Source organism: Bombyx mori, chromosome 22 (genome assembly GCF_030269925.1).
Source record: "Bombyx mori chromosome 22, ASM3026992v2".
In the NCBI taxonomy this organism is placed as follows: Eukaryota; Metazoa; Arthropoda; class Insecta; order Lepidoptera; family Bombycidae; genus Bombyx; species Bombyx mori.
Genome location: NC_085128.1, coordinates 6,842,484 through 6,860,287, shown reverse-complemented (window position 1 = coordinate 6,860,287; position 17,804 = coordinate 6,842,484). Strand labels below are relative to the sequence as shown.

General features: G+C 33.8%; 1 protein-coding gene across 1 annotated transcript in view; it reads right to left on the bottom strand.

Moving 5' to 3' along the window:
• Window positions 1-60: 60 nt before the first annotated feature.
• The window catches only part of LOC101740518 (elongation of very long chain fatty acids protein AAEL008004), a 45,498-nt gene continuing 27,754 nt past the window's right edge, over window positions 61-17,804 (bottom strand). Inside the window, exons 6-9 of the mRNA XM_004931889.3 lie at window positions 14,728-14,833; window positions 5,315-5,451; window positions 2,733-2,888; window positions 61-1,915 (exon numbers count right to left, since the gene is read on the bottom strand). Coding sequence (XP_004931946.1) covers window positions 1,769-1,915; window positions 2,733-2,888; window positions 5,315-5,451; window positions 14,728-14,833 — 546 coding nt within the window. The 3' untranslated portion in view covers window positions 61-1,768. The remainder of the gene's footprint in view (window positions 1,916-2,732; window positions 2,889-5,314; window positions 5,452-14,727; window positions 14,834-17,804) is intronic.

The window sequence follows — 17,804 nt, the reverse complement described above, 5'->3', positions numbered from 1 at the left end:
AAAGATGTGTGTACTTTTTAGGATCCATATTACCACTGTTATAAAATAAAACAAAGTAGATGGTAATTTTTATTTTTATTATTAAATATCACAAAGTTTAAGTGTATTGCTGTAATTTTTGTACCGTTTTCATTTCTATTGACAAACATATTGTTACGCGTGTAACAATATAAATAGTTCGATATAATAACAAGAGAGCAAACGGGTGATTCACTCAATGCTACGTTTTAAATTTAACATCATTTTTAATTTAGGATACGACAGTAAAGTAGTAAAGGATTCGGCAGTTGAGAATTTTATGTTCGATAAAAAATCAAAGTTACATAAAATCACAATAATGCAAACAATGCTACATTGATTTCACTTTTTTATCTGTTGAATTATTTTACAGTTATCCTTTTATATCACTAAAAATGTCAATAAACAATTGAAGGTTTTGCTAAACTCGTAAAAAATGGAAAAAAATACTATGAAAATCAGGTTCTTTAATGAAGTAGATTGTAATTTATTGTAATCGATTAATGAACCCGTAAAAAAGTTCCCCTAATTTTACCCTTATCGTGAATTAGAAAATAAAACATAAGGAGCATGAGGTCTTTTGGAAATGTGAATAGAAATAGATTTTAGAATAGATAGAAATAGAATATTCATTTTTTGCGTTATTACAGCTAAGCACAAAAAATCATTTGTTATTCGTACGAAATATTGCAAATTGTAGTGTAGCATGTAAATTATAATGTGTCAGACGTAAGCAGTTTCACATAGGTTTTTGAATTGAAAATTGTTTTCAGTAAAATTTATTACGAAAAAAAACCACACAAATAATCAATAGTCAGTTTAGAATAAGGTAAGTAATTTTTTTTTTAAATTGATTGTCCTATTGTACACCTTTCGAAATATTCGAAATTACTCTTAAATAATTAAGTCTATTACAATATTTTAACACACTGTGGCCTAGAGCTTACTGAAACAATCGACAATGATAACAGCTATTTGGTTGGAAACTCAGTCAACACGTCATAACTTTTTATGACAGCACGTAGCGAAAAAAGGAAATTGAATAAAAATTCAAAAAATTGCGATTGCGTGTTGTTAAATTCCTACTCGAAAAATAAATTTATTTTTAGTTTTTTTTTTCAACACAAATTATAATTTGGTATAAAATGACATTCAGTTACACAAAATGGTTTAATATCTAAAAATAATGTATCGTGTGAATTTATGATATCTTTATCAAGTTATTATTATTATCTCTTTGTTTCGGAGATAGAACATGATTTTAGTTTAAATTAATTAAAAATACTTACATTATCTTTTGAAACAAACCAGTAATCGAGTTTTCAATTCATAACACGTTTCAATCATTGATAAAAAATTAACATACAGAACCTATACCTAGGTAGATTGAGCTGAATTTTTTTGGTGATAGTTTTTCCTACAAAACCCTGATATAAATAACGAAGTCAACAATGGCCACCTTAGCCCTACCGTATCCACCAAAATAAATAGCTAAGTTAGATGAAAAAAATTGTAATTTTGTATTATTTCTAAACTAAAAGTTACTAAAATCACTAAATAGATGACTTAAAAATAATTGAGCTTTCTCCCGACGAAAACTGCAGCCGCTTTTAGGCTTTTTGTGGTATATTGTCTTTGTTTCTTACAATGGAGTTTGTGGAATCGTACACACATATATATGTATATATACAATGTAACAATTCCATTGCTTCATTTTCTATGGGTGTGTATATAAGATAGTGAGGCAGATTCACTGTGAAGCCACGGCGCCCGCCATCCTTTGCCGAACGTCACCAAGTGCTGAGCCATTGCTGAAACCGTTCAGCAGTGGAAGCTTCATCTCCTTTGTCTCATACTTGACTGGTTCGTCCTCCACTTTCATCATAGATTTGGCCTTCTGGAAATCAAATGAATAATTCTTTAACATTTTTATTTTGTAGTCGATTTTTTTGCTGCTCTTGATAGCCAGACGGGTAAGACAAGAGTAGTTGTCGAGTGACGTGAATAAATGCATTGACAGCATGTAACGATTTCTTTGAATACGTATGTAAAAAAATCGTATTGACAAACGACTTCCAGAAATAAATTCATAGTGTAGTAAAATATAGCACCGTAGAAATTTTAAGCATATGATTACTGGTTGTAAAGTATATTGTGAGCCCATACAGGTAGGTCCCACCATTCTGCATGTTTCTGTAGCGAAGCTATCATATAAAAAGGCTACTGTAATTATAATGTTACGACATGTCGTAGTGGCAACTGTTTTGGAATAAATAAATAGATTACACACAAATTCATATGCGTTAAAAGTAACAATTTCGGGATTATTCAATCTAATTACCTCGCCGGCTAAACCCTATAAGCGTAACTAAATATTTGTCACTATTTCGTATAGTAAAATTTAAAAACACAATGCTCTAAAGAGGCTTTTGCTTCAAATGTCAAAATTGCTCTGATTCAGATATAGACAAGTGGTCTAATCAGTCCGAACTCAAAATAGTATCTACCATTTTTGTCTGTTCCCCTCTACTAGCATCGTTCCAGTTAATATTTGCGGGAGAGAACTTAATTTAATGATCCTGATGATTACTTTAATGACCTGTAGAACTATTTACATGTAAAGTCAGTTGACTTATCATAAAATTACTATTGTAGGTTATATATACGTAATTTGAGTGGGTGGTTTGGGTTAAATGTAATTTCGTAGTCATTACCTTGCTCTTCCTGAGGTAGGCCTGTTTGTAGAAATCAGAAAACAGATAGTAGAAGAGTACGGCGTGCATGCCGATCCACCAAACGAATGCTCGTGGATAATCGCAGTCGATGAACAGTAGCTGGAACGCATGAATGAACACGAGTACGAACTGGACCTAGAATGATTGAAAAATATTTATAAGTTAGAAATATATATTTAAAAAAAAATAGCTGGCCCCGCAGACTTCGTAGTGTCTCAATCGATAAATAAAAGACCTAAAGTTTTGTATAAAATAAACTTAAAACAAACAAAAGGAATCCGTCCAACGGGGGACACATCAAAGGAAAAAAATAATTGTTATTTTTATTTAATTCCAACTCATTTCATATTTATCTACCTTTTAAACCTTCTCTGGACTTCCACAAATAATTCAAGACCAAATTTAGCCAAATCGGTCCAGCCATTCTCGAGTTTTAGCGAGACTAACGAACAGTAATTCATTTTTTAAGTATACTAATTATAGATAGATTATTATGCACTTACAAATGAACAAGTTGTCATAAACATTTGAAAAATATATAGAGACGAATAAGTAACACGCGTTGCGGTTATGGCCTAATTGCAAAAGGAAATTAACTGTTAAGGTTGTTGTTTTGCTATTACTTAAGCGGCTAGCTCGATTTGTCTGAAAAACATTCATGACATTCATTTAACTCCGCTTCTGAAAAATTACTTGTACAGTATTTTTATAACACATTGTAATGTATCATTTATTTACATTGTAATATAGTAACTCAATGCTTTGGGTTGCAAAACAAGTGTTCGATTTTTGCTTATGGTTGCATTTTGATTTCTATCGTACATTATTGATTTTTATGCTGCCACTCTAGTGTTTGTATTTTAACTTACTATTAATAATGAAAATTTAATTGGCTATTAATGACCGTTAATTTACTTATCGCATTTACAGTCGCTCGTCAGTTTTCATTATAGTGAAAATTTAAATGAGACATTGTCGACACTATTAAAGTTGTTTCTATGCGCCCATAGGTGTCGCTACAACCCATTTAAAACAATTTTCTACGTTACTCAAAAACATTATGAATAAAAAGCGCCTTTATGTTTTAATCTCGCATTTTTATTGTTCTCATCTCGAATAGATAATTAACTTCGGTTTTATTATATATTTTATTATTGCGTCGAGTTCGTGACAGTGGCAACAGTCTTTTGAGAATCATATCGAGCAAGATCGAGGGACTGCTGATCAATAGCCTTTGCAGTAGGCACTTGGAAGGAGAAAAAAAAAAAATATATATATATACATATAATGGTATAAAATGTATATAATGATAGTTATGTGTTAGATTTTTTAAGTTACTAACATAGATTATAAGTAATTATTACTAACAAAATGTTATGGTTTTAAAAAAAAATAACTGAAATAAAGTATTAATAATAATAATAATAAATTCAGTAATATTGATTAATTTCTTAATAAGTGTATAATCCTCCTGTTTCGTATACTTCACAGTTGTTTTAAGCTATGATCTTGGTGATTTATATTTACTTATTCCCGAAAGCCGCGTCCTGTCTGAGCTGATCACTCCCAATTTAACTAGTAAAATTTTAAAACATATTGAAAACTCTATTATGTAATTTAAAGCCACAGTCAAATTATTTTATGTAAAAGAAGTTCGACATAAACATTCAACTAAAATTAAATGCATCGCGATGCTCAACTTAATACTATCTACGATGTTTCGGTTTTTGAAATACCTAAAAACCACTTTAAGAAAATAGATGAAGAGAGAGAGAGAGAGAGAGAGGGAAAGAAAGAGGAAGAGAGAGGAAGAAAGAGAAAGAGAAAGAGAAAGAGAGAGAGAGAGAGAGAGAGAGAGAGAGAGAGAGAGAGATACTGTTCAAGAAACTAATAATCTTGTTCTTGTTAAGCGCAACGGAAACGATACAATATGATGTTGATTCCATGGTATAACTTACATTATTGGAGACATGACTGGATGAAGGGGATATGATAGAATTTCATACATAATTCCTTCATCACGTGCATGTTTCACACGTTTTAAGTCTGAACGAGTTTTAAGGTCTAATATGGTTTATAGGCACAAAGCACCTTCATTCAATGTAAAAACTCAAAAATCTTAAAAATGATACTTAACCCCTTTCATCTACTAATGTCTCCAATTGCCTTTGGGTATAGGCGGAGTGGCAATAATCTTTTTATCGTATAATTTATGTATATATTTAACTAATTCTAATCAAAATTAAAACGTGTGATTACCTTAAAATTTGCACACGTATCAAGGACTTATCACAATACAAGGCAAAATAAAATAAAATATTTTAATTTCTAGTTCGGTTTGTTATTTGTCAGTTCTTTGTATAATACATATTTTTAAATTACAACCACTTATCTTATCTGTCGCCAACCTTTTTTTTTCCAACCTGCCTTGAGAATTTGTACCTCAAAATGATGTTAATAATTCGAATGGAGAATTAAAAAGGGGTTTTTTAGCTCTCCTTTAATAAATCGTACAACTTTTAATTCCTTATTTATCATTTAAGAAAAGTTAATAAACGTACCATTTGAAGAGCGGTTAGGTATTTCTTCCACCACAGATACTTCTGAACCTGCGGTCCGAGGGCTGCCAGCAAGTAATATGAATACATTACGATGTGTACGAAAGTATTGAGCATACCGAAGAATGTGGAGTGACCACCTGCAAAAAAAATAAAACTGGATAATGATCCGGAGTATGTACTTTTTTTTTGGCAATAAAGAAGGTTTTATATTTGTGTGGGTTAGCGTTTGGGTTCATCGTTTGACTTAAAATAAAACATAAAACGAATTGAATGTTTTATTTCTTTTCGATAAAAAAACATGAATCACAGGGTCTAAAATTGTACTACGTAATTCAAAATTCAGTATGGTTAAGTTTTTTATTTATAGATCTGTATCTACTTTCTGACTTCACGATTTAATATGAAAGTTAATATATGTACTAAGTATGCATCTAGATTGCTATCCCTTTAATATCTAAAAAATGAAGAAGACAAAATATTTTAGATTAATCTACCAGTTTTCATGATTACAAAGTAAAGATAAAGTAAACGATCTAAGCATGTGGCAGACGTAAAATGCTGATGGGAAACGTATTAGAATTATCATTACCTAAATTAACAAACATAAGAAAATTTCAATTTAAGGAAGTTATAAGGTCCATGTATATCTAACTATAAATACTATGATTATAAAATAAAGGTAATGTACCTAATTCATGAGGTCATTGACATTTAAATCGGTAAAATTTTACCTTAAGCCAGTTTATTCAAAATTTTACGTACTTTTATAATTTGATTTATTAAATGAGGGTCGCGAAGTGCGACCCTCATTTAAAGAAGTTTTTGCAACATTTTATTGATTATTCCAACATAAACAGGTTCATTTAATTGTTCATTGGTTAGAGTTCCAGCTCGTGCTAATATTAAGGATTACAATATATTTTTAAATAGTTTTACATCTCATCACACCACAAAATATTTCAAAAGGTTATATATTATGAATCTTTTTTTTTTAAATATATATTTAAATCTGTAAATATTATACCAGTATCGTCCAATATCATATGGCACCGAACCATAATTTTATACTACATTGTGTAGGTCGTTTTTGTTTTGTTCAAGGAGATTAATAATAATTATCCGGATTTTGTACTCCTACTTAAAATTAATCACCACTAAAATTATTAAAGCATAATATTACGAACTTCTTCAAGATATATGTAATTAATGCCAAGGTTAATAAATATGCGTTTTCATTATGAGCACACCACGAATTCAAGAGCCATATTTTTTGTTTGTCCAGTATGTATGGGCCAGCTATAATTTCCTAGTTTGTTTTCGCTTCTGACGTAGACACTACAAAGTTTTACGTCTTCATGAGGATCAAAAACGAACTTAGATCGTCCGGTGAGATTATTTGAACGTATTACTCGTGCAAATAATGACGAAACGTCATACGAACTGCCGGCTATTTGAGCAAACATTCTAAGGTCGAAATGTTTTTGCTCAATTTATTATATCGCATCTAGAATATTCTTCACATGAATTGACTTAGTTTGCTTAATGGCTCTCAAATAATCGTTACAACATTCGAGCACACTCATCAGTTTGCTCACACAACATAAATCATTGTAAGTGAAGCATTATCCTCGCTCATAGAAGTTTCGAGTCCACTTCGTTTAAATATTTTATGACGAGCAAATAATTGAATGAATGGATTAAGTGCCTAGTTATGTATCACGGGAAGGTATATGACGTTAATCATATTTCTCTGTATGTCTCCGTAAAATGTATTATGCGTGGCATACATTTTAAATGTCATTTTGTGATGTTATCTTTTAAGGAGCATAGGTGTAGAGGCTAGCTGTCACAGAACACAATATATTTGACAGATGCCTGAATCACGCTAACGACAATTTCAAGATAGATTTGCATATAAAGTTCGGAACAATAAAATTCGGACCGTCGGTCTACCGAGCTATTTCATCTGCTCAGTGGATTTATCGATACCCCAAAACTCAGTTTATTGAAACAACACCCACGCTACTTATCGCTACAATAGCTATAATACTTTCCTTGTAGTCAACAACAACTATATACGTTTCAAACCAACTTAAATAAACAAAGCAAACACATAAAATACGCAAACTAACAAGGAATAAATATTTCAGCAAAGGTTTTTTTTAAAGAAATTTTCTAAGTATCCGTTGGATGCGTCTAGTTCAAGAATGGTTCCTCTTGCTAGCTGATGATGGAGTAGATTAAGATAACTAGGGGTTGCCATACTGTATATTTTCATGTGTGATTTAGGATATCCATCATTCTAATAGTTGACAATATGAGATGATGTTTCTGAATAAACGGTAACATTCAAGTTGGACTCCGATAGTCTTCTAACATCACGATGACTCGACAGCTCAGTATCCTACTGCTACTTCTTCTTCTTCTTCTTCTTCTTCCTAGCGTTTTCCCGGTCTAATACCAAGGTCCGCTTTCCTACTTAAAATCCTGCACTTTTCCCGGTCTTTGGCATCCTTCTGGGTGAAATTACTCTCCTCCATATCCGCCTTTACCATATCCAATCAGCGTTTCTTAGGCCTACTACTACTACCAAATATATATTCAACATTACCGACTGAGATTAATAAATGAGAAAACCACTTTTGATGCGTCCATTCATATTTGTTTACAAATCACCTATTGATCGTTGTGTATTCAATACAAGGACAACTGGGTTGGTTCATTGATGTTTTGGCATTTAAGTAAACATGTAGAATGTATAACTGTGAAGCCACAAGTAGCCCGTGTCAACTATAATTGTTACATTGTTAATCAAGCTTAAGAAAAGAAACTTTGACCGATTCTGAATTAATTAATTTTTGTTCGTAATTTTTTTGTATGTGGCGGTGTAACCGTTCTGGAAATATCGAAAACCGACTAAACAAACGGCAGAAACGGGCAGAAAAGTGGAAATATTAAAAAAAAACAACGCTTGAACTTCGAAATTCACAATATTCGATAGATTACGTTTTTTTTTAAACGGAAACAATTTACTTTATTGCTTGCTCCTCGGAGATAATGGATCTTAATAAAAACGGAGGGAAATCCCCAATTATTTCAGCAATTTTGTAAGTAAATAGCACGATTCACATCATAACAGCGTAGTGATAAGCTATTTAAAATGCTAAATCTAAACATGACTATGCGAAAATTACAAAGATTTTCAACAACCATCTCAAAGTGTGATAGACAGTATATTCTAGCAACCTGTATGTACGAATATAAGTTTGCAGTTTCCATTTAGCATCCGTGACATCATCAATATTCACATCCGTTTAGTGAGCAGCCGTTAAAAAGAAAGAACATATTTGGATTCCCTGTCGACGTAGAAATTTTCTTTAAGACGTCAATTATTATATCAACGACTGTGTGCGACGTACTTGTTAATAATTAATACCTATAGTGTGCTCTCGGATTTACGCCGAGACGTTTTAAAACGCTTTATTAATTTAATCTTACGGTTGGTTGGTTTCGCTTTTAAATATCTTAAGATTCTGGTATTATATATTACAGTTCAACTAACAATAAATAAATAATACCAGGAATAAGTCACGCGCGGTCATTCGGCCCCAAAATAGGATTCCCTGTGTTATGTATGTATACAATATGTATGTGGAAACCAAAGGTTTATATATTATGTACATATTTATGTACGTTTAACTAGTAGACAATAAACACCCAGACAAAGATCAAATAAATCTGTTTATCACACGAATGTTTGTCCGATATGGTAATCGAACCCAGGACCCTCGACGCAACAATCAGAAGCTCTAACTACTGCGCCACCTAGTCAATCGCATATATTATCATATAAATGTATAGAAATAAATCATAATAAATAAATTTACGATTATCATAACCAGCTGTCGAGCGCATTAAAAAAAAAACAAATATTTTTCATCTTAATTGTTATGACGTGGTAACAAGAGACTTCATCTCTGTGTGAACGCCCTAAAACCAGTAGTTATGCAGATTTATAAATGGAAATTTGATTTTTATCGCATAATGTTATTCTTTCGTTATGTTATTCGCATAATGTTATTCTTTTTATGATGGAAGGATTAACGGTGGCCCGAAGGCCTTTCCAGTTTCGTGGGAGGCCAGGTGGGGAGGACGTGTGTATTTATGGACATGTTTACGTAGGCATACCCCAACACAACTGCGATGAAATGCTAAGTAAGTTGTTGACATCGTCGTGGTCTAAAGGATAAGACGTCCGGTGCATTCGTATCTTGCGATGCACCGGTGTTCGAATCACGCATGCTAGTACCGAGTCTTGTAATTAAATACGTACTTAACAAATGTTCGCGATTGACTTCCACGGTGAAGGAATAACATCGTGTAAAAATCATGCAAAATTATAATTTGCTGAATTACTGGTGGTAGGATCTCTTATGAGTCCGCACGGGTAGGACCCTGCTTATTTCTGCGGTGAAGCGTTAATGAGTTTCGGTTTAAAGTGTGGGGCAGCCGTTGTAACTATACTGAGACCTTATAACTTATATCTCAAGGTGGATGGTGGCATTTACTTTGTAAATGTCTATAGGCTCCGGTAATCATTTAACACCAGATGGGCTGTGAGCTCGTACATCGATCTATGCAATAAAAATAAATAAATAAAAGTAGTGGAGACTCTTTATTATATGGCTATCGACGTCATACATCAAGATTGATAGTGGCATTTACGTTACGCTATGGGGTCTATTATCTATATATTAATACGTGAAGCAAAAACTTTGTATCCCTTTTTACGAAAATTGCGCGGACGGAGGAGTATGAAATTTTCCACACTTATAGAGAATATAGAGAAGAAGTGCACAATGCTAATATTTTGTTTTTAAATAATGCATAAAAGATACATTAAATCAATAAAGAAAACATTACACACACTACATACCATGTATTTGACGCAACACGCATGCATACTATTTATTGTCAAACTTTTATTCTTGACGTCTGTGGTCAAATTGAGAATAGATAAAAAAAATATTGTTTCTCTTTATTAATATTTTTTATAGTGTAGGCTTGGCGAAATTTGTGATTATAGAAGTATAAAATACAATCATAATAGTGTACAAACTTACAATTCCAATTAATTATAGTCGAATTTCGACTACTGCGGGACCTCTAGTCTAGTTCAAACCATGTGCAGTGTGAACTTGTCTAACCAACTAGTGCAATGGAAGAGTTGTAGAAGACTTTGGAACCTCAATTAGTATACATTGACTTCGAAGACAAATTAACCGGAAGATTCGTAACCTGGCTTAGTCTTATCACTTTACGTCAATATTATACTCATTAGGTCGTTAACGCTTTGAAACGCTTAAATTTAATTAAAGAATTGAATATCCAATGAGCACACATTTTTCGCTCTTGACATTATTCAAGATTGATTGATAATCTATGAGATTAATTTACGCTGTCGTGTTTTTTTCCCTATAATAATGTGTTTTATTTGTTAAATAATAATTTGTTTTAATAAATGATTGAATGAATAATCGATTTTTTAATTCGAAATCAGTAGGTACTCGGTATATTTTGTATAGTGAATCTCTGAACTGTACAAAATTTCGACAATCAGAATAACTTTGTATCCTACACGAAAAAATAAACAAAATAAGCTACAAAAATATACCTATTTAATAATTATATAGAAGAACACAAATATAAAATTTTGCATTTTATGAACATTATTAATGCGGTAAAGTTTGGAAGGTGTGAAAGTCACATGACTAAAAATAATTATTAAATATCAATTACTTTACATAATTACTTTTTCTGCGATCATTTCAGCTATCGTCAAACTGGTTTTAAAAAGACAAAACGTGTTCTTACTGCTAACGGATTTAATGTAAATCATGTTAACATAACGGTTAGTGTAGATAGTATATAACTATCAACTGTGATATTATGTCTAAAACATATGTGTCTTGATGATATGTTTTTAAATAATATTCGATTCATTACTGGTGATAGGACCTCTTGTGAGTCCGCACGAGTAGGTACCACCACCCCGCCTATTTCTGTCGCGAAGCAGTAATGCGTTTCGGTTCGAAGGGTGGGGCAGCCGTTGTAACTATACTGAGACCTTAGAACTTATATCTCAAGGTATGTGGCGCATTTACGTTGTAGATGTCTATGGGTTCCAGTAACCACTTAACACCAGGTGGGCTGTGAGCTCGTCCACACATCTAGGCAATAAAAAAAAATATTACTCTAACATTACACCCTCTCTCTATATTGTGTATGTAACTTATAACCATATCCATATTTATACCTATATATTATAACTTATATCCATATTTAATATCACAACAATGTCAGAGACAAGAAAGAGGTATCGCAAAAAAAAAAAATTCACAACCAAGTGTAACTTGAGCAAGCCATAAACTCATAATTACTTTAAATAAATGTGCTTCGAAATTTAGCGCAAGTGGGCGATTCAGTTTTAACAAATCAAATGTATTCATTACATTCGGATCGTAGACATAATTAAAACTATATTACTTTTAGAATTTAATCAATCTCGCGTTTGTTATTCCCATAATTTCAAAAACGTTTTCACGTTCACTAACGACTGATCGTAAATCTATTATAGTTATAGTGAACTTAGTACCTATACATACTTCGGAATAAATAAATAAAAAGATGTGTGGTGTCGTAGGACACCGGATAGGATCGAAGTTCCACATAAAAAAAAAAAAAAAGAATTACGAGTAAATAATCGCGCAGCTAAATATCGCTGTGCGGAAAACAAGGCCTTATTCCACGGACTTTTTCTTACGGTTTTTACTATCACATTTTTTTCAGTTCGGTCGCGCAGCAAAATTCCTATCTCCTCCAAGCCTGCCGCAAGGAACTTCGTTCCAAAAGTCACCGAAAATGTTTCGACTTACATCAATAGTACGCAATAATCGCGCTTAATTTGGACAGATATTCATTTGAAATATGTATTTCAATACCGATGGAACAAATAACCTAAGGTAACAGGTAGGTTTGGAATACAAAAAAAAAAAACGTCCTACACATACATGAAGTTACTTAGATACTCGTAGTGGGCAACAATCTACGTTTCACAAAAACTAGCGTTAATTTGGACAGATGTAAGCAGCGTATTCCGCAAGTTTACTTTCGTGATATACTGTGCTAATATAAACATGTAAAAAATACACTACGTATATGTAAGTATTCGGCTATTTAGATTATCCAATATTCTATAGAATGCGTAGTCAACTGGCAGTCTTTATAGATGATTATATTTACAAAAAAAAGAAACCGGTTAAATTGCCGCTTACGGGAAGTCCGTTCATTCTTAATCTAGGATATAAAATCTATATAGGTTTGTTTGTTTTCTTATTTGTATTCTGTGCGTTCGCGTTGTTGTTATTTCGGATTTTTTCTGACCTGGTACTATACTATTATATTAACGTACAATAAGTAGCGTGCGAGTCTTGTGTGCATAATTTGAGTTTATCTGAAACAGTAACAGCTTAGCCCTAAACTTATAAAATGTCACTTTCCTGGATCTATACTATAGAATCGTGGCCCACTGAGAAGATCCGGACAGAAACTCAGTGGGCTGAGTCTATGCGTATATGAAATGAGTCCACTCCGATGTCGCACGGCATTTTAAATATATAACTAATATATCATTAATTAACTTGATCCAATATAAAGAATATATAAATTGTTATTATGGTTTATACAAAATGGTCGGATCAAACAAAGATTTTTGAAGTCACACATTTCTTTCAAACTATTTCTAACCAGTTACTATGTTATATTAATTTGATTTACAAATGATGTTAATTTGTTTTAATCTTCGATTCTATTTGAATTGTTAAGCAAGACATTCAACTCATAGTTTTATGGTTTGCTTCGCCCATGGTCCCCAAATCGAGGTTTTCAAACACGCATTAGTAAACAGTGCAACAAAGTAAATAGAACGGGTTTCAGATGTTTACTTACGTGGAACTCGCTTAACACTTTGTTCATTAACATTAACTTCTAAGCGAGTCTCTGACATTTAAACAAAGTAAACTTCACACAGTTGTCGTCTGTCTAAAGAGTAGTAAAGAGAATTACAAAGAATAAATCAATAGAAAAAGCTCTTATCTTAAGTTAATCTTAAGTTATCCTAAAGGACAAAGGCTAAATTTCGTTTTTTCCGTCCATGTTATTCAAAAGGGCAGACGAACACACTGATCACTTGTGTCAAAAGGATACGAAATCGTGCAAGCACATCATAAGCGTCATCGAAACTATTCTAGCCCATTCAAACTGAAGAAGAAAAAAGCAGACGCGTACAGAAAATAATATAAAAGTTTGAAAGAAATTCATCAAGTTGCTCGTTTGCACATCAGTTTACGTTAGGTATTATAATTGCAGCTTAAGCAATATTTGAAAGTAAATATTTGTGGATTTTTTTTCCGTTCAATTTAATGTTTGAGGTTAGCACGTCGCTTTTTCGATTGAATTGATACTAAATAGGGATTTTATTAGTATGTCGGGGAAGGAGTCTGGTGTAATAAGATAAAGGTATTACAGATCAAGCGTTAGTAATTCTAACAAAACACAGCCATATCTCAGACAATATACCTATCATAAACGTTGCCAAAGCAGAATAGATGGTCTCACTAGTTTAGAAAAAATAACATTTTTCTTTTCTTTATTCGTAATTTCAAATCTATTTAAAGGTAAATTGAATCTAATTAGAAATAGTTTTTTAAATCGCTGTAAGCAATTTACAATTAAAATAAAAAGTATGTACCAAATATGTAAAGTTAACAATTTATTTCAGTTCCGTAAACACATTACACTGCTTTATTTAAATGAAGCTAATAGAAAATGTTGTGTCTATGTGAAATTTGCGAATCAATCGCAACGGAGCAAGCAATTTAATGTTTACCTATAAAACATTACACTACGAGTACTTTTGGTAGGTTATATTGAAAGCTTGTTTGATTCGGTTCCACCATCATGCCTATTTATGCTAAGAAATAGACACACGTTCGATTTTTTATGGTAGAGCATTCGTTAGATAATACAATTGTCTAAAGACTCCAACCAACCATATAATTTAAGGTGGCCCGTGCACTTGTATCCAAAAAAAGAAGAAAATCCACGATCGTTCAAAAGTTCGGAACAATATTTCTTTGGCTATCTATCTTGGCCAGTAGCTTAAGTACAAATGATACTGTGAATTTATTGTAAATATTAAAAACAGTAAAAAAACAATATTTCAATAAAGAAGCACGAACCTTAGTGGAAGCGGGCCACCTGTCATCAATTGTGATACAATTCTATTCTGCATTACAATGTTTTGCAGTTGGTGTGGTGGAAAGATTACAAGAAAATCAAAAGTTTGTACTTACCAGGTGTAAATTTGACGCCAAACCAAACGGACATTGGCATGATACCGTGGTGAATGACGTGCAGCTTTGACACATGATCAAACTTCTTGCGCATCACGAAGAAGAACTAGAGAATACAACAAGACAAAAGTTAATTTTAATTAACTAACATCGTATTTTTTTTCGATTTTTTGATCCTTTTTTTTCATCGAAATACTTTGCGCAAATCTGTTATTTTAAATTTCAAATGTAATGACGATTATAAATTTTATATTTCCATAAAATTTAACAATGGTTTTTGTATTGTAACCGGCATGTTTGCATTTTTATTTTAGTTGGTAAGTGATTCAAAAAAAAACAGTGGATTTCTCATTAGAATATTCAACAAGGAAGTAAACGAATTATTCACATATATAACTATACTATTGGTATGTTAATAACTCTAGGCCACCGTGCCGCGTTCGTTGCGGAAACGCTCGGCCCTAATGACGGCTGTCTACCTTGACAGTGAGAAGAGGCAAATAAGCGAAAACTTCATCATCATCATTATCCTGCCCTTCTCCCAGTCACCTGGGGTCGGCGCAACATGTTTTCTCCTTCCATACTCTTCTATCATATACCATTTCTTCGCTCACTCCCCTCTTACCCATATCGTCTTTCACGCAATCCATCCATTTCTTCTTAGGTCTACCTCTTCCTCTATATCATTCCACATTCATAGTTAACACTCTCTTACCAACCTCATTTTCATTTCGTCTCATCACATGTCCATACCATCCCAAACGCGCACTTCTCAGCTTCTCTATCACAGTTGCCAATTTCAGGCTTCCTCTAACATATTCATTCAAATAAGCGAAAACTTCATAGGGCATAATACCAGAGACCCTGAATAACGGCGACTAAGCCCTTACGAGGTTGTTACAGCTGCAAATAGGCAAAAGAGCTGAAGGTTCCTCTATCATAACTGGCCAATAGACTTCGCAATGCTGTTACACTCGCAATCTCCATTATGACATCTTTGACAGCGTTATTCTGCATTTCCGGGCCCTACTACACGAAACGCATGATGGATTCGTAAAAACAGTAGGTATGAAGGTGATATTTATCCGCGCCAACTCTTAATACGGATTCACCGACTAATGTACTATAACTATTTTAGTGGTACTGTTTAGTTTGTTTTATCATACAAGAATTCGTATTCGGGAATTTAATAGTTAAATATATGCACAAAGTTACAATGATTATGTTTAAAAACGTAATTTCATCACATTTCGGATGAGGTAGCTTCACTTGTTTGGCAACACATTTTTTTTTAGTGATGACATAATGAAAATAAATATGAATTGGAGTTCACACTGTACCTACTTGTCGTGAACATAATATTTTAATGACCAAACACCAACAGGGATGTTTGTGTTACAATAACAGATGTACAGTCGAGGGAAAAGATATCAGTTAAATGAGATCGTGGAAAGGAAATATATAAAGCTTAGAAGGATGAACCAGCTCACGTTTTACTTGGTTTTAAATACTTAATGGAACGTATTGACTTCATAACGTGAATGCAGCCATCCACCGTGACGCTTAGTCTATGTCTCAATTGCTTAGTAATTACCCACATTAAAATTTTCACGTGTTTCTTTATAACACAATTCTCCATCGTGGAAATAATTCTTAAGCATATGTTAAAAATGTATTTCATTTAAAAAATTAGTACCTCCCTGCGGGATTCGAACACTGGCAATGTTTCATCGCTCGATACGAGCACACCAAGCGTCTTATCTTTTAGGCCACGTAGGCTTCAAACGAGGAGTTCGCCAGGGGTGTATCCTGTCACCCATTCTATTTAATATATACGGCGAATAAATACATCATGCGTAAGACCCTAGAAAACTGGGATGGAGGCATAACCATAGGTGGTGTCAGAGTGACGAACCTGCACTACGCAGATGACACCACTCTGCTTGCCACAACAGAAGCAGAGATGACAGAGCTTCTGAACAGGATGGAGCACATAGGGTTGGAGATGGAGCTCGCCATCAACAGATCCAAAACTAAAATCATGGTCGTTGATCGCACAAAATAGTTGGAGCTTAGTGGAACACTAAACCTTAAGCTTGTTGACAACTTTATTTACCTAGGCTCCAACATTAACAATACTGGATCCAGCGAACCTGAAGTACGACGGCGTATTGGAATGGCAAAGGGAGCCATGACCCAGCTCGGTAAAATCTGGAAGGACCGTAACATTACCCAGAAAACAAAGTTAAAACTGGTGCTCACTCTGGTCTTTTCCATTTTTCTATACGGAGCGGAGACCTGGACCCTTAAAGCGGCTGATCGCAAACGCGTGGATGCTTTTGAGATGTGGTGCTGGGAAGAATGCTCCGGATACCTTGGACAGCGAAGAGAAGCAATCTGTCTATCTTAGATCAACTGCAGATCAAGACTAGACTGTCCACACTCTGCCTTCGTCGCGCACTCAAGTACTTCGGTCATATTGCTCGGAAAACACCGGATAGCTTAGAAAAACTATTCGTGACAGGGAAGATCGAGGGAAAGAGACCGCGCGGGCGCAGTCCGACAAGGTGGTTCGACCAAATCCGCACCACACTAGAGATCCCATTCCACGACGCCCTTCATGCGGCCAATGATCGGAAGCGCTGGCGGGACATTACAGGGAGTAAAATCATGTCGAATTATAATGGTCACGACCCTCAGCAATAAGGAAACGACGCGAGGAGGAGGAGGCTTCAAACACAGACGTATATATTTAAAAATTCTAATTTTAATATTATAATAGTTTGAGTCGTCACAGCGTCTTATTCCAATCATCGTGAGTGGAATAAGACGCCCGGTGCATTCGTATCTAGCGTGTTGGTGTTCGACTCCCGCATCAGGTACCAATTTTTCTGATGAAATACGCACTTATGAATTGTCCACGATAGACTATCACGGAGAAGGAATAACATGGTGTAATCGAAATCAAGACCACAAAAAATTTAATTTGCGCAATTACTAGTGGTAGGGCGTCTAGTGAACCCGCATCCCATCACCATGCCTATTTCTGCCATGAAGCAGTAATGCGTTTCGGTTTT